Genomic DNA, 19,752 nt, shown 5'->3' on the forward strand with positions numbered 1-19,752 from the left:
TATTTTGTTTTAAGCCCCACAACAAAAATTAGAAAGAAGAGAGAGTTGTTGTTATTTTTCTTGTAAACATTTTGCATAATTCACATATTTTGTTTTTATTTTTGGTTTTCTTCTTTTAATGCTTTTTCGTTTTTGGTTTTTTTGTTTTTAGTTTTCCCATAAATATGTATGTATGCATGTAGATATATAACTATATGTATATATGTATATATATATGTATGTATGTATGTATGTATGTATGCATGTATGTGTGTATGTGTGTATGTATATATACGTTTGTGTACGCAACAAGTAATCACATTAAGGTTTCTATACACAAAAAGCGTGCTACTTGCATATAACTTAGGATTACAATCTCCGTTTTTTTTTTGGAGGGAGTTATTTTCCAAATGCCAAAATCAAACAAAACAAGAAAGCAAAATATATTTTGCCTGATACTATATATGTATGTATATATCTATATATATGTATATGTGTGTGTGTGTGTGTGTTCGTTTGTGTGTGTATTTACTCCATTTTGGATATCGGCGGAAATAATTGTTTGTTTGTTGTTTTCGTTTTTTTAGTTGTTGTTGTTGTGGTTTTTTGCTTCTTGATTATAACAATACATAAATAACACATTTCATTTGTTATAAATCTATATATATATATATGTATATATATGTATATGGGTATAAATTTCGTTATAAATATCAGGATGAACCTGAATTCAATGTATATTTATATATGTATATATATATATGTGTGTGTGTGTGTGTGTGTGTGTGAGTGTGTCTATGTTGTGTGTGTGTGTGTATATATATTCAACTTTTAATATCGTTTATCGCCATAACGTAACATTTAACAACATTTGTTTCGTTTTTCTTTTTTGTGAAAACAGTTTTTAGAGTTTCAAATTCAAATTGAATTTATATATGAAACCCGCACAGCATGCATTGCCATATCAATATCAATATATATATATATATATATATATATATATTTGTATATATGTATATACTTTATCTAATACAAAAAGTATAAATATTTTAATGACTTTTACATTGTTTTTTTTTCTTTGTTTTGTGTGTTCATTGTTTCTTGTTCATTTCTTAACTTTTCAGGTCACTACATTTCATTATGCGAAAGAATTTTATCCCAGCCGATTTATACGAAATGAAAGACAATTAATAAACAGCAAATAAAACGAACATAAAAAACAACCATAGTTAGTTCCTACCAAATAGTTTAATCCAATACAATTCATAACTCAATTTGTTGTTGTTAATATATTTTTTTGTTGTTGTTTTGCTTCTTAGATATCTCTATATAATTCGGCTATAACTACATATATTTGCATGTATGTGTTTTTTTTTTCTTTTGTTGTTGTAGTGTGTATATCGACATGGACCGATCTAATATGTTGTATATACCCTTCTACCCTAGGGGTAACAAAATAGATATATGTCTTGTATATATGTATATATATTTATATATTTAGTAACTAATTTCATCATTCGTCTTTGCATCAAACACAAACAAAAAGGAAAAGTAAAAAAACAAACTGCAGTGCTCAACTACTTTTTTGGTTTCTGTTTTAAATACTGATAAGGAAGTCCTTTATCTTCTACAAAACTCTACGACAGGAATCTAATATTTTTGTGTTCTTCTATTTATTTTCAATTATTGTCTGCAATTGCAGAACCAAACTACGTGACAATTGCAAAATCGATTGGGCATTATGACGTTCGGCCATTTCTGAAATGAATCAAAAGGAAATTAAAAATTATATAGTTAGTTGATTTGTCAATCGAAACTCACCATTGAAAAACTTAATGACATCGGTAAAGTCCATGCTATTCGATAGAATTATATCGCGATAGGTTTCCAATAGAGCCAATGCCAGGAATAGAACAAAATTGGCCGAGGCTATGTGTTTGGCTGCCCAAATTACCTCCCAGGTGGCAAAGACATCATCGTAGACCAATTCGCGCTTAAAGTCCAATAGGAACCAGCGATAGCAGAAATAGAAATGCGTATAATCGCCATTCGAGTCCATCAGATCATACATTTCCGAGTCGAGAATTTGTATTAGAGAGCTGAAAAAGGAATTATTACTCATACGACCCGTGTTAGCAGAGGGAGTGGGAGTGGGAGTGGGACTCACCGCATATTGGCAAAATGCATATCCATGGCACCACCACTGGGAAAATTCTCAATCATACGCTCCATGAGCTTACAGAAGCAACTGTAGCTCATTGCCTCATCATCGAAGATGACTAGGAGGGGGGCAACGAGATCACACATGCCCTGCATATAACCCACATCCAGATGCTCCCACACATAGGTGGAGATGACGTTTCGCAGCTTGTCGAGATTCTCGTTGGCAAAATACCAATAATTGCGATCACAACGCTGCACATCCTTCTCGATGCGATGCAAATTGAGGCCAAATTGTTCCAGCAATTCGACACTGTAGACACCGCCATTGGAGCTGGCCGGTGAGACGCACGAGGATTTCGGCTCTTGGAGTGCATCGAGGGAGGCGGCAACTACCGTTATGTCCTCATTCAGGGGCGACATTAGACTAGTCTTACGCGAGGTAAACTCCTCGGTGGGATCATCATCATTGTTACACTGCATATCGAGTGCATCCAGGGAGGCAGCCTCAGTGATAATCACAGATGTGGATGCTAGATGTTCTTCTAGTTCCTCCTCCTCCTCACCATCATCCTCTGCCTCCTCCTCCTCCTCATCCTCTTCTTCCTCCTCCTCCTCCGTCTGCTGCGCTCTGATATCGTCGGCACTGTGAAATTTATTCAATTCCACCTCCTTGCCCTCCACCATGTCGACAAATTCATTACCCACAGTCTCATAGCTGCTAGTTGAGGGTGAACTCTTGATACTTAGCATTAGGATATTGCCGCTGCCGTCCAGCGTGAGTCCAAGATCGGTCTCAGCTTCAGCTTCAGTCTCGGAATCGGCAAAACAATTCTCCTGCAAACGCAATGGTTCCATATCATCAATATTTTGGAATTCAAGAACCACTTGTTCGCACAGTTCATGAGTCGATTGTGATTGCTTCTGTTCCTCCTCCTCCTGACCCTTCTGTTCTTCCTCCTCCTTTTCCATTACTTTATCTTCGTCAAAATCCTCATCCCCCGGATCGGATATATCAGAGAAATCGTTGTCATCGAATACATCATCATTAATATCAGCCTCCCCTCCAATATGCTCTTGATCGAGTCGTTGCTCCTGGCCAGCAGAATCTCCTTTTCCTCCTCCTCCATCATTACATCCATTGCCCATGGGTTTTTCCGTCTTGCCATTCGAATTGGCCAAAGTCAAACGAGATTGCTCAGCACTCAATTTGGCAACAGCTAGAGCTGTCTTCTCTTTCTCCCTCTGCCGTACAATTGCCTCTACCGCCAGCCATTCACTCATGGTTGTCTCATAGTAGTGCTTGCAGGTCTCATCCTGCTTCTGCCGCTCCTCCGGTGTGGACCCGAAGGCATAGTGGCCCAACAGATAGGGCCACACCTCTTTACGCAATTCAGCCTGAACCCCGCCAAAGTAAACGAGTCTATAGATCTCCACTTCACCAGACACAACGCCATCCTGATGCATGTCCAGCCATTTCTTTTGGGTGAGACCCTCCTCATCGGCGGCCACTGCAGAAACATAATGAATAGTTTGGTCAATGAATCAACTTTTTCTTTTCTCTCATTGCACTTACAATCAGGCATGATCCGTCCATGGACCAAGCCAGACAAATGAGTCCTCACTGTCGACAAATGACGGCAATAGGCCAACCAGCCATAGAAAGCTCTCGAGATTATTTGACGCCGCATGGTGGAGCAGACAAGCTCAATGCTGGCCGTTTGACTGGCCTGTATCAATGGCGTCTCATTGTTGGAGCTCTGATCGATGGACAGACTCTTGCTGGAGCAATCGCTGCTGCCAGTTGTGGAACAACTGCCCAAATGCTTACGTCTGGGGCTCGATCGGCCCAGCTCTAAGATGGGATGAGTGGCCACTGCAAAGAACAAAAGAGTTTATAATTGTAGGGGAGGAGATGGGATGGGGAATCATTCGATTCACTCACAGAATTCCTCGTGTTGGCTCTTGCTGACCACACGGAAGACATAATCGATGGGCGTCTCTGTTGTTTCGTTGCTCATCATCGATGACGATTCCATCACCGAGGGCAGAATGTGTCGACGCACACTCTTGGGCCAGGGAAACATCTTGCCAATGCCACGCTGTGACCACAGCGGTGGATCCAGTTGGCCATGAGGCAACAGACCCGTTTCCAGGCAACTTAAAAACGCCTGCAAATGACCACCCTCGGGAAAATGTATGGGCGGCCTTTGGACACCATCTTGACCCACTAAAATTATAATGCCACCCGTATCCCCGCCACGATTCTGATGGCAATGGACATAGACAATCTCATCGACATTTATGTTCAGGGCATAGCCCCAATAGAAACTTTTATCGGTGCTGCCGTTGCTGCCACTGCCGCATCCATTGCTATCACCACTGGCAGCTCCGACTCCAGTGGATGCTCCTCCTGTGGCACCACCACCACCACCACCACCACCACCATTACTGGTGGCTGGTCCATCATTGTAGCCATTCATTAGCTGATTCGGTGTCCATTTAATTGTCAACGATTGGATACTCTGATGTAGACTCAAATAACCCGGCATTGGCTCAGCCACATCCTTGGGCAAAACGAGAACATTATTCTTGCCATATAGGAGAGTTGTTCGGGAATTCTGATGCAACGATTCCACATAATCCTTGGCCACGCTCGCCGGCGAGCAGGCCTTGAAACTGCCACCGCTGCTCGTATCCTCGGAGCTGGTGTGCAGGCTTCTCTTGAAATTAATAATGGGCCGATGGCAGGTGGGCGGTGTTCGATTCCCGGAACTAATGCGATGACGTTGAACCTGCACAGCGAATAAAAAAAGGAATGGACACAAATTAGAGAGAAAACTACGTAGAGGCAAGCAATGCTACTTACCAGCTCATCGGCACACGGATCAGACCAATAATGGTCGGCAGTTTTGGCACGGGTAAATTCCAGAGCACATGGACCCACCAGCAAGGAGCTCAATATGGAACCATAATCCGCATCGGCGACCAGCGCCTCGCGATCATAATAATTGCTCGCATTGTTAACCAAATGTTCGATTATTTTGGCCAAACGTTTCTCGTAGAGGGCCAAGCGTATCCACAAGTATTTACCCAATGCGGCGGCATTCGTTGTTGGCGAACCGCCACCTCCAACACCACCGACTCCACCACCAGCACCACTGCCAAATCCACTGGCCGTGTTGATGTGGCTAACCGAATTGCTGCTACAGCTCCCAGCTTTGCTCAATAGTTTGGGCTTTATGATGCTATCACTGCTGGACGATGAACGCTTGCCACTGACCGCATGACTCTCCTGGGCCAATTCCAGTTCGAGGAGACGTCGACTCACATAGTCGGCCTCGGGGCAAATCTTGGCTATCTTCTGTATCAGGGCCGTGGTCGATGAGGTCTTGAACAGGCCAAGAGCACGGCGCCGCAAGCCGTGGCTAAGACAAGCCTCGACAGCGCCGCATAGCGAGGTCACGGAGCTGCTCTCCTCGTGCACATATTTCTTGGTCACCGCCTCCTCCATTAGTTGTTTGACCTCCTTCTTTACACTCGCAATCAGCCGCTCCTTAAGCTCCGTCTCTGCTCAACAAGCAACAAGAAGAAGGAGATATGGAAATAAGACAAAAAGGGGGCCAAATGAAAATGTGGGCATCATTTTGATTAATAATAACAACCAGCTACAAAATAGGGCTACAAGCTGCCCCCCCCCCCCCCCCAGGACCTATATAGGTAGCTTTGATTGATTGCATTGCTAAATGTCGGATGCGGGTGCGGATACGGGTGCGGATGCCAGTAGAGAATAACCTTCAGTACCTTTATTTTCGTGTTCGTTTGTTCTGCTTGTTCTTTTCTCTTAGCTGGGATTGCGTTTCTACAGACCGATGTCAATCATTTTGTCATCGCTGTCAATTTTGCACTGACCTTCCCTCATCCCCTTCTCATTCTACCCACCACCAAAAAGTGTCTGCCTTTGGCATTGTTATACATACATAATGTATGTGTATGTCTGTCTGTGTGTGTGTGTGTGTGTGTGTATACATTTACAAATATGTTAATGGGATATGACATCGATGGATGGAGACATGGCTCCGAGCCAACGAGGAGCAAGGCGAAGGGAACTGGATCCGCTCGTCTAATTAGAATGGAAATAAAGGATTTACGCCGCTACGTGACATGACCCAACAATGCTTCTGGCCCTCCCATTTGGCCTCTTAGTTTTTTGAATCGATGGCACAGACATTTAAAATGCTTTCTCCCCCCCACCCCCGCCCGCCAGAGAAACCCACAAAATTAATAAGAAATAACATGAAATTGCGGTCAAATTTGGTTCTTCTCGAATTGATCGCTCTATAGTTTCTATCTCCAAAAATGTTGTCCTTAATCCAAATTCAAAAAAGCGATTTGAGGAAAAGGTCACCCCCCAGAAGTATGCAACAAAATGTCACAAAATGCACTTTCAAGTTGCTTCAGGATATATGTATGTATATATTGGTCCTCATTCCTTAAATGTCATCTGATATATCTCATTCGCAACTAAACTTCGAATTGACCTTATCGAATTATTATTCCGGACAACAAGTTTCATTTTCGAAATCAAAGTCATCAAGAAACCAGAAAAATACACATGAATAAATAAATGTATATATAGCTCATTAGTTTATGGACCATGGGGAATAAAACAATTCGAATGACATCAAGAGCCGAAATCGGTGCAAATAAGTCGATATTACAGCAATTTGCAGGAGCGATAACTTTTTAGTATGGAATGTAAAAACGAAAATAATATAATCGGGAAAAGAATAAAAGAGAGAAACAAAAGAAAGAAAAAGAATACATACGTAAATCAATTTTAATTCCCAGACGCGCAAAAAAATGAAAACCTGAAAGAAAAAACTTAAGTTTTGCAAGTCTTAACAATGTGTATCCAACCATCCATCCATCCATCCATCCAACCATCCATCCAACCATCCAACCATCCATTCGTTCAACCAACAAAAAGTGACCAACAGTGTGGATTGGATTCGAGTGGAGTGGAGGAGTAGAAAATGCCCTCAACTGCCTTGGCAAAGCGCTCTAACACTCTTGACCCTGAATAACATAAAACAGCTGATGACAGGGCCTCAACAGAGCAAGAGCCGGCGAGCCAGTGAGTTCGAGTAATCGAAAGTAGTGGGAGTGCAAGGGAGAAGGAAGCAGCAAGAAACAGCTATAATGAATGCTCTCTTCCCTTACCCACAAAACCAAACTGATGGAATGAGATAGCATGAAGAGCAACAAAAGTTGCTGCGTGTTCCTTTAATTTGCTGTCAGTTAACTCTCTGCCACCCAGTCAAACGAACCAAACCCAAGTAAACCCAACCCAACCCAAACCCAATTGCCGACCATATTGTAAATGGAAGCGAGGCTCAAACATATGTTTGCTACCCAACACACAAAAGAACACATACAATTTATATAAGTATGTATGTATATATGTATGTATAGTATACATACAACAGAACGATGGGAGCATACATATACATGTATAGGTATACGCACACACTCTCTATGTGTGTGCTATAGGGAAAGTTATAGCGTATGCAACATTTCTTATTCCAACACATACAATTTAGTTAGATAGTAAAACGATTCTCTAAATTTAAGATGTTGTAGAAATAAACCCTTTAATTCTTTTTGTCAAATAAAGGGATTTTATTATAATAATTATTATTCTTATTATCAGTATAGGATATAGGATATAACCTTTGGCTTAGACGACGACTATATCTGGGATTCGCATCCGACTCCTCATTGTTCAGTTGCCTGTTGACTGGGCCACTTGGACAACTCATCTAGCGAGGACTGCATATAAGAGTTTAAGCAGCAAACGCTCTATACCATTCTCAGTTAAGAGAACTCAATTGGAATTGGATTCTTAGACATACCTCACATAAGTAGTCCAAGCTTGGCACCAACTATTCCTGTTTGGGGCAAACCTCTTTCTTGGTGAAACTTACTTGCTTAAGAACTTAACTTAACTTTTTAATTTTAAACGACAAAAGAGTCGACATAAAATTTTGAAATAATTGCAAAATCAACTGTAAAACAAATCTATATTGCCATCTAATCGCATAAAATCCCATTAAATAATATATATGTTAAGGGAAGGTGCAATTTATTGGGCCCAACCGATATGGGGTTCATTTACAACTGCTATGACGCCTACTCCAGCTCACTTCAAATGTCTTAGATGGGGGGCAACCGGGTAATCAGCTTAAGCTGCATGAACTTTTGCATTTCATATATATTGTTTGTACGCGTATATGTAATTTAATTGGCTGCATCATTTTGTGCCGTTGGGGAAGCAAGGCCAACTGATGGCCAGTGTTCTTTGTATGCACAAAGAATCGATGGCAATTAGTGGACACTCAGCTACCATGGCTCACTTAGCTAGCTAACCTTGACCATTGAACTGAAGAGGGACCCACCTGCCAATGCTGGCGCACTTAGACACAAGTTCTGGATCCCGGGACCGAGCTGTCTTAGTCTCACAGTCTGTCAAGTTCAAGGGTCTTATTAATAATGTGCGCGGCATTGCAATGGACAGCAGGAAGTAGGGAGGAAAATGGAATAAACCTCATGAACCATGAACCGGATGTCTGTTTTTAATTGCTTTTTGACCTCTCTCTAACACACAAATAAGAGCCAATTAAAAGAAAATCTCGTATAAATAATTGTCGTTGAAATGCACTCGGACTGTTCATTTTCTATAAGCAAAACACATTGGTATAGCATACTTTTTAGGGCTTTCTAATTGTAATTTGGCATTTGCATTTAATTCGATGTTTTAATTGTTACCTAAGAACAACAAAAAATGTTTGTTAAAGTTTGTTTTGAATATCTTTTAGGATAGTTTATGTCTAAATATATTTCAAAATCTCGTTTATTGTGTATTCACTGTATTAAGTAAAGTTTTTGTTTCGTCTCTCTCTCTTCATTTGCAAAGAAACGAGTCTAAATCATTTCACTTTCGCACCTTCTACGCATCAACAACAACACGCACACCAACACATGGACAGTTATAACTGCACACACACACACACACACACGCAGAAATATATCTAACATACATATGTGTAATTGTTGTTGTTGTTGTTGCCAAAAAGAGAAGAGATTGAAGGAAATGTTGGAATTTGGCGGTCCCGAAGAGTAAGGGTGTGAGGGTTAAGGGGGTGGTGGGTTGGCTGGGGGATTGGGGGGTTTATAACAAAAGTTTTTCCCTTTTGCCCACTTACCACTGTTGGCATCTTGGCCCGTTGCGTTGCCAGCTCCTCCGCCACCGCTGAAACTGTGTAGCATGTTCATGTTGAGGGCGCCGAATGCTGATGGTGGTGGCGATGATGATGCTGGTAGTGGGGGGAGTGAAGATGGATGGCGATGGAGAGCCTAGACGGACGGAGGGAGGGAGGGATGAGAGAGGGTGACTACGCACCCAAACCAATGCCTGGCCGCCAGCTGCTGCTTGTTGTTGCTCTTTGCGTTTGCGTTTCTTCTTTACGATTTGCTTCTGTTATTGGCTTTTCTTTACCTTCTTCTTCTTCTTTCTTTCTAGTAAAAATAATTACGTTTCTTTTTTCGACTTTCTTTCGTCTTGCTTTTTATTTATGACATTTTATCGAACTTTCCTCTACTTATCTCTTTCCTTTTCTATCCACACCTCTCCTTCTATTTCTCTCTCTCTCTCTCTTTCTTTTTCTCTCGTATTAAATAGTAAGAAATTTTTATTGGTATCAAAAATGTTGTATTTTTGGTTGTTGTTGTTGTTGTTTTTGTTATATTCGTTGTATTGTTTGGGGGCTTTTTCCTTTGTTTTTCGGATCGGTTTTATGTTTTTTTTTTTTGTGGGTTTTTTCTTTTTTTGGTTTAATGTGTAAAAAAATAACAATTTTGTTCGTCCTAATTGTTGTAGGCCTCACATTTTCGCTGCGAATTCTTGTGGTTTTGTTTATTATTGCCAAAAGGTTGCCTCAGCTCTCGTGCTTTGTTGTTGCATACTTTTATGGGCTGTATGTGGCGCTCGCTCTCTGTCACACACACACAAACACACTCTCTTTCTCTCTCGCTCCCTGAAGCTCTCTTTGTATGTCTGCGTGAGATGTTATCTTTTGGTTCCTTTTTGTTTCTCCGATTTCACGCAAAAGACACGACCGTACTCAAGCGCGAATCGCGAGCGAATGACTACATGCTACATACTCAGGATACATATATATATATATACATATATATATTAGATGTCACTGCCTCTGTCACAGTCACAGTCACAGTCGCAGTCATAGGTCAAAAGCTTTACAGATGGCGCATTGCCTCGGCGTGACGTCATTGATGACACAAAAGCGAATGTCTCAAGAGTGAATTTATTTCACTAATAGACTAGATTTTTTGTTTGAAAATGAAATGCAATATACGAATTTTCGAAATCGCATAGGCATACCATGCGTATACGTAATATTCTTTTTTGGGGGGCTATCTTCTGTGATTGAAACGTTGCTCATTCACGTCACGATAACCGTTAGCAGTAATTATTTTGCAACCAGTTGGCAGCACTTTAACTGAAGTTCAAAAAAAGGCGCTAATTGTTATTAAGCGAGTTTTCCCTTTTTAGGAACCAGAACCAGAATTGAGATAAAAAACAAAATGCTAATGCGAATAGCAACAAAAACAACATATAATCGAATGGCAACAGCATGTGCCATTCGACAATGTACCTATTTACATATGAAATCTTATCTAGTTATCTAGTCTAGGCTTTAGAAATAGTTAAATGCATGTAATAAACGTAAAGCAACAGCTGGAAGCGTACGGCTATGGCTACGGCTGCGGCCACGGCTAACCGGGAAGCAATCCATTGTCAATGTGACGTTGAAGGTCAGTCTGCTATTAAATTTCAGTGCGCGCGCAGTCAGCATCCACCCGACTCGCACCACACAATACGGTTGGGTTTTGGAAAGCGAAATCCGTGCTCCGACTTGCTTGTCATTTGCTTGATAGCTTCTGCCATGGCTCCACCGCGTCACATCTTGGAGTTGTCCCGAAAGGAGCAACGTGAATTCATTGATTCCTTCGATTTGATAATCAGCGATTGTGATGGTGTGGTCTGGCTGCTAGTTGGTTGGATACCCGGAACTGGCGAGGCTATTAATGCTTTAAAGAAAGCCGGCAAAGGCATCAAGTTTGTATCGAACAATAGTTTTCGCACCGATGAGCAGTATATGGAGAAATTCGAGCATATAGGAGCTAAGGGCATAAACATTGATGATGATGTAGTGCATCCGGTTAAGACGATGGTACGTTATCTCAATAAGCATAAGCCGGGAGAGCGGGTTTACTCGCTAATGTCGCTTGAGGCCAATGAAACGTTGCGTAAGCGTGGCATAGACTACGAATCGCTGGTGGGTGGAAAATTCCGAAATAAATCCTTTTTGTCCGTCACTGATTTCTATTTGTTGTTTATAGCAAATAAAGGATCATTTGACTGCTGCATCACTGGTGGATAATCTTAGCATCGACAAGCCAGTGGGCGCTGTTCTCTTCGACATTCACCTGGATCTCAGCTATGTGGAGCTAGCCAAGGCCATTCGTCATTTGCAAAATAACGATGACTGTCAATTAATTGCTGGAGGCAGTGACGTGATAATGCCACTCGCCGAGAATCTTAATGTGGCCGGTTTCTTTGATTTTCTCGAGCATGTGAAACGTTATACCCAAAGGGAGGCCACTTTCCTGGGCAAACCATCGCCCATTCTGGGTGATATGTTCCGGGAAATGTTTAACATCCAAAATCCCGAGCGTTGCATCTTTGTGGGTGACATGTTGGTGCAGGATATACAGTTTGGCAAATCGTGTGGTTTCCAATCCCTTTTGGTCCTTAGCGGTTGTCTAACCAAAGAGGACATGTGGAAGGCTCCGAAAGAGTCACAGCCTGACTATTATGCCGATAGTTTGGCCGATTTCGTTCAACTCCTAGAGAATATAAAATAAGCGAGAGCATTCAAACAATTCAAATCAAGTCACAGCACTTTTGAACAAAAAAGGATTGTACAATAACCAATAAATCGCCGTACCTTTTTCACAAATGAAATAAAATACAAATTGAGATGATCCTAAACATAAAATGATAAAGCAAAACCTTTTGCTGATTACTGGCATTTACTACAAATATTAGTCCGAGTGAGAAGTAGTATAACAATCCATTTAAAATTCTAGACAAGGCACATTTAATAATTTTGATTAGCCAATTGATTTCAACTTTTTATTTGTTGCAAACAAAAGCAGAAGAAACCAAACCAAAATAAAGACAAAAGCATTTTTACACTAGATTTCCAAATCCTCTGGATGATACAATTCGGTGAGCAGGCGGTACACATAAGATGGGGCATGACCACCGCTGAAAGGGTAGAATAAATTTGAATGAAATTATTATATGATATCCATTATCTTTTTGATTTTTTTGTATTGTTTTTGTCTATCTGATCTAATCTGTACTCACTTATTTGATATGAACAGGGTGACCAATTCGGGAGGCACATAATCAAACATGGGACTGTAGACTTTTGCCTCACGAGCAGCCAATGAATCGTAATCTATCACATCCTCGGCACAGCCCACCATATTGAAGGCATCCTGTTCGCATAGATGGAGTGGACTCAGTTTATACATGGGGGCCAAGACAATGACGGGCACGGAATAGTGTTTGGCTGCCAGACCAACTGTATATGCTCCACAGGCTGCCCGAAGACCACCATTGGCTAGGACACTGTGTGTACCGATTATCACCTTGTTAACACGGGACATCATGGCGAAAATTGCCGCATCGGGTATAACAATGAGTTCCACTTTCTTTTCATTGGCTAAACTGGCGGCAAGATTGTGACCCTACGGGATACAAATGGGGAGAAATATAGTTACGATTTATCGGCTATATGTAGACGGATTTCTTACCCTGCATGCCGGAGCACATTCAGCCACAATAATGGTTAGGAACTGGCGCTTCTTGATGGCTCTTTTCAGAAAATTTTCCACACTTCGTGAGTGGCCCAATGTGAGTATTATCTCTGAGGAGTGTATATGCTCTTCGGCCTGGACACAGACATTTTCCGAACTCGTTTCCAGCTCCGTTTCCACCTCCTGCAAATGATCTAGCAGTGCTTCACGCAGTCCTTTCTGTGGCAGAGAATAATCCACGCATATATTGGTCTCACTAGTCTGGGTGACGAGCTTGTGCAGCGAAAGCGAAGCCTGCGAATCATCCGCAAAGTGCTGGACCTTTGCATGTAGGAGGTCGAATTCCTCGCGGATCAATTTCAAGATGCGTCGGGCAATGTTGGCGGTGACTGTCTCTTGGGGCAGGGCAGCTTGTAGTATTCGGCATTGGGCACGTACTATCTGCATAAGGGCACTGGGATTGGGAATTTATGGATTAAGTTGGCTTGGTTGATGGCCCAACAGTTGAATATAAACTCACTCCGCATTCTCCCAACTCTTGCTCATGATAATATACTTGAATATGTCCAAAGTCTTGTTGGTTATGCTATAGGAGCCCTCCACCATTCTGGAAAGGATTGGTATACAATGGGTTAAATGATAATTGCATTTACTTTTCGCTTGCCTAATCTGATCTTACCCCACTTTGATGGCATGGATTAATTGGGTAACTTCTTTAAGCGGCTGTTCTTTCATCTTTTATGCTTTCACAATTTTCACAAAATCTTAATAATATTAGCCGAGGCCTGCTATTCGAGTAGACGTTATCGATAGTTTAGTAACACATTTCTTGGTTATCGTTTTTTATGTATGTATTTTACATGGCCCATGTATGTAAATAAGTTTTCTATAATTAAGGATATTTTCTGCTAATGAGAGCTTAGATTTGTTTAATAAGCAAATATATATTTAGTAACTAAAACTAAATTTTATAATATATATGTATGTAGTTATTTATTTTGTAAATTTTGTATGCATGAGTTTATTCAGCTGTTTTGTATTTGCCTCATCGCCGAATTTTGCCGGCTATCGATAACAATGCCACCACCACCAACAACAACAACAACAGCAATAGTATGCAGACTTTCCGACCCCACTCTCATTGGGAGAGAGAGTCATGAAGCTTCAGATTGTTGTTTACGTGTCTTCTTCAGAGAACTTGAGTCGGCCGCCAACGCATATAAATTGCCAACAAGAACCAAATCACACGGCGGACGGCTGAGAACTAGCTGTTACGGTTGAAGTAAACTTGGTAGTAAGCCTCATCCATCTCGACTTTGACTCGGTTTTTATTTATTTATCTAATAACAGGTGTTTTTCTAGCATTTTGCTCAACTTCTTTGACAACAAAACTTATTTGTTTACCCACTCAAAACCACACACACACACGCACGCACGCACGCACACAGGTGCACACAACTCTAACTCCCTCCCCCAAAGAGCCACAACAAATAAGAAAAGTACAATGAATATACATAGTGAGTATAAAACATAACTTTAGATGATCTTTAACTCTCAATTGGCATTGACATGCCACTACTGCCTGCTCCCGTTTATTATCGTTACCGGTTTCGAAATCGTCCAGTGAACGCCAATACGCTTAAGTACATTAGTCTCCTAACACTAACACTACAGAATGCGATCTTGGGCCTTAGCATGCGTTATGCCCGGACCAGGCCGGGTGACATCTTTCTCAGTTCGACGGGTAAGTTAAATGCCAAGGCCGTAAAATACCCATTTGGCAAAAATACGTGCTTATACTTATGTCTGTACATACCAATGTATGCATATATCTATCTTTCTATATACTATATATACATGTGTATTGTTGGCACAATTTACGACAACGCACAAGCAGTATGACTTTAAGAGGTTGAGGAAATTGATAAGAAACCCACTTCCTAGGCACTAAATTTTCCCTCCTCATTCCATCATCATCAGCGACAGACCCAACCATATCAGCACACTCGAATGGAGAAACGCTAAAATTTAAATTTAGAATTCTCCGACTGTTTTGTATGCGCAGCAAAATTTATTTTTATGTTAACTCTTTGCAATTTTCAATAATTGCATTTCTCAGAAGTGAATCACGAGATTTTGGGTTTTTCTAGTTCCACTATATAAAGTTTACGTATCTCTTTAATGGCCAAAACAAGTTTAATCTTAAGTCAATCTCCATTAGAGGTATAAAATTACTACAAACATCTCTAATATAATCTAGGGGAGATCATACAGAACTCATGATTAGAGATTTGTCCGATTCAATCCTAAGAACTTCTTATCACTGATAAGCTATGGTCAAATTTGATTAAAAATGAATCATGCAGATGGCCTAAATTGCTTAATCTTGCCTTATGCTGTCTTATCTATGTAGTTTCCAATTGATTGATTGGTTTCCTTTCGATTTCATTGCAGCTGTATTGATGGCCGAATTTGCCAAACTAATCACTTGCCTGATTCTGGTCTTCAATGAGGAGGGTAAAGATGCGCAAAAGTTTGTTAGATCACTGCACAAGTCGATCATCGCGAATCCCATGGACACGCTGAAGGTGTGCGTGCCATCGCTGGTCTATATAGTACAGAACAATTTGCTATATGTGTCGGCCTCGCATTTGGATGCGGCAACGTACCAGGTGACATATCAATTGAAGATTCTAACCACGGCCATGTTTGCGGTGGTTATCCTGCGTCGCAGACTACTCCAAACGCAATGGGGAGCTTTGGTCCTGCTGGTAATGGGCATTGTGCTGGTTCAACTGGCTCAAACCGATGGCAGTGGGGCAGGAACTGCGGCGACAACGAGTGCCTCGTCGGCGGCGAAAGCAGCAAGTGGATTAGCAGCACCGGATGCGGCAGCCTTAGCTGGTCCTGTACAGAATCGTATGCTTGGTCTGTGGGCCGCATTGGGTGCTTGCTTCTTATCTGGATTTGCTGGTATTTATTTCGAAAAGATTTTAAAATCGGCCGATGAGATCTCAGTGTGGATTCGTAATGTGCAATTGAGTTTGCTTAGCATTCCATTTGGCTTAATCACATGTTTCCTGAACGACGGCAGTCGCATCTACGACCAGGGATTTTTCCATGGCTACGATCTATTTGTGATATATCTCGTCCTGCTCCAAGCTGGCGGTGGACTCATTGTGGCCGTTGTGGTCAAATATGCGGATAATATACTTAAAGGCTTTGCCACATCCCTGGCCATTATCATCTCGTGTGTGGCCTCCATTTACATATTCGATTTTAATCTCACTCTCCAATTTAGTGCCGGAGCAGCCTTAGTCATTGCGTCCATATTCCTGTATGGCTATGATCCAGCCCGTTCGGGATCGAAACCAATGTCTGCATCCCTTTCGAATAGTTCGGCTGAGGAGAAGCTACTGCCGCGCGTCTAAAAGAAACAAACAAAAACCAAAACTCGCCCAAGTGCCGAAAACAATTTATCAACAGTATTCGATTGTCGCTGCACCCCTCACTCGCACCCTCCCGCCCCCCCAACTTCCTTCCATCGACCCCAACAACAACAACAACACAAACACAAATGTTTATAATTAATTGTAATTATATATATATATAGAAATTATATATTGATCGGTTTTTTTCGGGAATTTGGCCGCATTCCTAGTTATTATGTTGTAACTATATAATCCAATTGCCCGACAAAAAAGAAATCTCAAATCTGTGGGCCTTTGTTTCTCTTTCTTTTTTGTGTCATTGTTTGTGAATAAAAAGAAATTATCAACAACAAAAATGAAACTATATGATATCTTAAATGTCTAAATCAAGTTGATATTAGGATGCTAAACCCACCAACTTTTCTTACTCCTCTTCTTTTATCTTAAAGAGAATTAAAAGATCAACCATCTGAAAGATGAGCACAATGAACTTTCGATAAAGGGTTTATAGTAAAACTCATAAACTACGTAGAAACAACCAATTAACGTTGCAAAGAGCTAAACTTAAACATTTATTATATTCCATGAGAGTCGACAGACAGAACGAGATTTAAGATTAAGAAAAAAAAAAATAATAATGATAATTCTGCATGAAAGTAAAGATTACAACACTTCAAATAAAACTTAGGGGAGTCATATATATGTAGTATTTATATGTATGTATATATATATATATAAAAGTTAAAATCTAAAAAAATGCTTATAGACTAGTCCAGCCACCCAATAGTCACATCGTCGGCGCTATTCTGTAATCCAGCGATTAGCTCATAGAGACGCAACGATGGACCCAATTTAAGGCCAAAACTTTTGATGACATCCTTGCGAGTAAGTAGCAGCAACGAAGCACCATCGATATCCTGATAGCGGAGCACCTTCGCCTCGATGGGGTAGTGTTTGGCCACAAATTCAACAACCTGATCCACAGACCATTTGGAAATGTGTTGATATTGAAAGTGAGCCACAGGAGACACAGAAGAGGAGGAAGTAGTGATCTCCTGGACATTGTTTGTCTGTGTGCAAATAAGTGTCAATTTCCCAGGCGATGAGCATGAAGGCGGCGGAGTTAGTTGAGGAGATGTGCATATGGCAGCATCGTCGTCGGCGGCTGCGGCGGCGGAGTCGACGGGTTGTTCCTCCTTTACGTCCTCCGCCAGCTGCTGCTGCTGTTGCTCACTTATTATCTCTTCATCGTCTGCCACAACAACAGATGACTGTGACAAAATCTTGATTGGATCGGAATTATGACTCGGGACGCGCTCTTCGCTCTTGGCCCGTACAAATTTCGATGGCTGCCTCTCTTGCGGCAATTGAGATTGTATACGTTTCCTGCGACCAGCAATGGCTTTGCGCACTTCCGGGCGATGCGGCAGCTGTTGTGGCTGCTGCTGATCTACCATGGCATATGCATTGGTATCGCATTTATGGCATTTCCATTCGCGATCATCCAGAATAGAGGCATTAAGCGGCGGATTATGGCATTCAAAGTGGTAGCCATCGACACAGCTGGAACATAGAATGATTAGTATTTCCTTCCCTTTACTGTTGCAGTACGAACAGTAGCGGCACTTCTCGCACTTGTATTTCTTGCGTGCCATGGTCAAATTCTCAAAATTGAGCGGCAGGCAGGCAAAATGACCTATAAAAATGGTTAATTTGTCGTTTATGAGATCATATAAAAATAAATTTGAACAATGACCAGCAGGTCATCAAGAGAATGTATGCACTCACATTTTTGCATGCAGGATTTGCAGGTAATAAAATTGCTTTTGTGACCCGAGCCACGTTTGGGTTCACTTTTGCTGCACTTCACACAGGTATCCATATTACGTTGCTGTTGCTGGTCTTCTGTCAGAGCTGGCGATACTTCCCCGCCACTGGACGAGAGAGCTTCACGACTTCCACTGTTGCCGCCTCCTGGACCACGGCCAATAGCCACTGGGGTTGTGGGAGTCGAAGCTAATGCGCTGCCAATTAACGCTCCAAGGCCAGTAATTGCCGTTCCTGTTCCTTGTCCAGCAATAGAACTTGTTACTGGAGCCGGCAGTGAATTACGTGCTACACGTGATATATAATTGTCAGACGGATCGTACACTTGCTTGGGTTTCTGTCAACAGCAAAATTCGAAATCGATTTGTTGAGTTAAATAGCTTGAGCCTACTTTGTTTTCATTTTTGACTTTACCTTAACGCGTCCTGTTGTTCGAACTGCCGATGTGACCAGGCCCACGTCGTTTCCATTGCCACTCATGCTCATGGTTATGGAATTAAGATTCATTGTGGCACTATCCTTGTCATCCTCCTTTGGCCGTTTCATCTTGCACGCGAAAATACTGAAGTTCTTTGAAACCAAAAACTACAATTTTTGTCTTCCTGCAATGCGCGCATTAGAGATGGGACAACATAACGATATACTTTGATAAATTGTTTTTGCAAAATATTTAACAAAAATCGATCGAGGCGACAGTTATAAATGCACAATTAACAAATTACACTTTCTTATTTTTAAAACATTACTAATAGATTACATAGAACACATACATACATAGGTCGTTCATGCAACAAGTGAAAATGTAGATACATTTGTATGCAATGCTACAGGTAAAGAGAACGTTATTCGTCTTCCCGCTGGGAAAACAACACTATCAATTAGGAATATTTATAACTTATAACTTTTCAACAAAATTAACTGGAACTTACAATATTATTTCATTATTTCAACGTTGCTATCCGGTACGATAAATAAACAGCAATACACAAATGTAATCATTTTGTGTACTGTTGTTTATAAATTGGCAATGCTTTGCCAAAAAAGCGCGAAAAATGTAAAAAACTATAAAAAACCAAAAACCTTGACAAATTGGAACAATTTCCAGTGAAAACTAAACGAAAACAGTTATTCCAAGAACTCTGCCTCATGAACGCACGTTGCATGTTCACAATAACAAAATAAAGCAACTGACTAACGAAGTTTTCTTTTTTATTGTATGCATCTAGTATATGTATAAAATGCTATAGTATTTATATAAATAAAAACTTATTCACTTACCGAAGTATTAATTGAAATGGCTTCTTCTTCGAGGGAATAACTTGAAAAGACTGTTTAAAAAGAACTGCAATAAACTTTACAACAGTTATCGATAACTATGCATGTG

At 41.0% G+C, this 19,752-nt stretch overlaps 5 protein-coding genes across 10 annotated transcripts; 2 read left to right on the forward strand and 3 right to left on the reverse strand.

Moving 5' to 3' along the window:
- Nucleotides 1–1,551: 1,551 nt before the first annotated feature.
- Nucleotides 1,552–9,935, reverse strand: LOC6641438 (small G protein signaling modulator 2). Its single transcript, XM_023175302.2, has 7 exons — nucleotides 9,405–9,935; nucleotides 5,009–5,709; nucleotides 4,085–4,934; nucleotides 3,716–4,015; nucleotides 2,147–3,650; nucleotides 1,801–2,078; nucleotides 1,552–1,737 (listed from the first exon to the last, which is right to left on the reverse strand). Exons 1-7 carry the CDS (start codon nucleotides 9,472–9,474, stop codon nucleotides 1,649–1,651), a joined length of 3,792 nt encoding a protein of 1,263 aa, XP_023031070.1. The 5' UTR covers nucleotides 9,475–9,935; the 3' UTR covers nucleotides 1,552–1,648.
- Nucleotides 9,936–11,012: 1,077 nt separating this feature from the next.
- LOC6641439 (glycerol-3-phosphate phosphatase) lies at nucleotides 11,013–12,485 on the forward strand. The gene is made up of 2 exons (XM_002064208.4): nucleotides 11,013–11,558; nucleotides 11,623–12,485. Exons 1-2 carry the CDS (start codon nucleotides 11,166–11,168, stop codon nucleotides 12,145–12,147), a joined length of 918 nt encoding a protein of 305 aa, XP_002064244.1. The 5' UTR covers nucleotides 11,013–11,165; the 3' UTR covers nucleotides 12,148–12,485.
- Nucleotides 12,360–13,929, reverse strand: LOC6641494 (translation initiation factor eIF-2B subunit beta). Its single transcript, XM_002064209.4, has 5 exons — nucleotides 13,790–13,929; nucleotides 13,631–13,717; nucleotides 13,108–13,564; nucleotides 12,656–13,041; nucleotides 12,360–12,553 (listed from the first exon to the last, which is right to left on the reverse strand). Exons 1-5 carry the CDS (start codon nucleotides 13,843–13,845, stop codon nucleotides 12,481–12,483), a joined length of 1,059 nt encoding a protein of 352 aa, XP_002064245.1. The 5' UTR covers nucleotides 13,846–13,929; the 3' UTR covers nucleotides 12,360–12,480.
- A 297-nt stretch (nucleotides 13,930–14,226) lies between these two features.
- LOC6641495 (UDP-N-acetylglucosamine transporter) lies at nucleotides 14,227–16,902 on the forward strand. Of its 5 annotated transcripts, none has more exons than XM_023175304.2 (4): nucleotides 14,227–14,404; nucleotides 14,461–14,627; nucleotides 14,735–14,854; nucleotides 15,565–16,902. In XM_023175304.2, exons 2-4 carry the CDS (start codon nucleotides 14,615–14,617, stop codon nucleotides 16,539–16,541), a joined length of 1,110 nt encoding a protein of 369 aa, XP_023031072.1. In that variant the 5' UTR covers nucleotides 14,227–14,404; nucleotides 14,461–14,614; the 3' UTR covers nucleotides 16,542–16,902. The 5 variants fall into 5 exon arrangements, with proteins under 5 accessions (XP_023031072.1, XP_015034099.1, XP_023031073.1 ...); XM_015178613.3 differs by having other exon boundaries at nucleotides 14,473–14,627; XM_023175305.2 differs by having other exon boundaries at nucleotides 14,227–14,401.
- Nucleotides 16,903–17,083: 181 nt separating this feature from the next.
- Nucleotides 17,084–19,690, reverse strand: LOC6641496 (supporter of activation of yellow protein). 2 transcript variants are annotated; one of them, XM_047011426.1, is made up of 4 exons: nucleotides 19,647–19,690; nucleotides 18,783–18,970; nucleotides 18,330–18,705; nucleotides 17,084–18,237 (listed from the first exon to the last, which is right to left on the reverse strand). In XM_047011426.1, the coding sequence occupies exons 2-4, from the start codon at nucleotides 18,912–18,914 to the stop codon at nucleotides 17,309–17,311; spliced, it is 1,437 nt and encodes a 478-aa protein (XP_046867382.1). In that variant the 5' UTR covers nucleotides 18,915–18,970; nucleotides 19,647–19,690; the 3' UTR covers nucleotides 17,084–17,308. The 2 variants fall into 2 exon arrangements, with proteins under 2 accessions (XP_046867382.1, XP_002064247.1); XM_002064211.3 differs by lacking the exon at nucleotides 19,647–19,690 and having other exon boundaries at nucleotides 18,783–18,998.
- Between the last annotated feature and the right edge of the window lie 62 nt (nucleotides 19,691–19,752).

The sequence above is a fragment of the Drosophila willistoni genome, assembly GCF_018902025.1.
Source record: "Drosophila willistoni isolate 14030-0811.24 chromosome XL unlocalized genomic scaffold, UCI_dwil_1.1 Seg141, whole genome shotgun sequence".
Classification (NCBI taxonomy): Eukaryota; Metazoa; Arthropoda; class Insecta; order Diptera; family Drosophilidae; genus Drosophila; species Drosophila willistoni.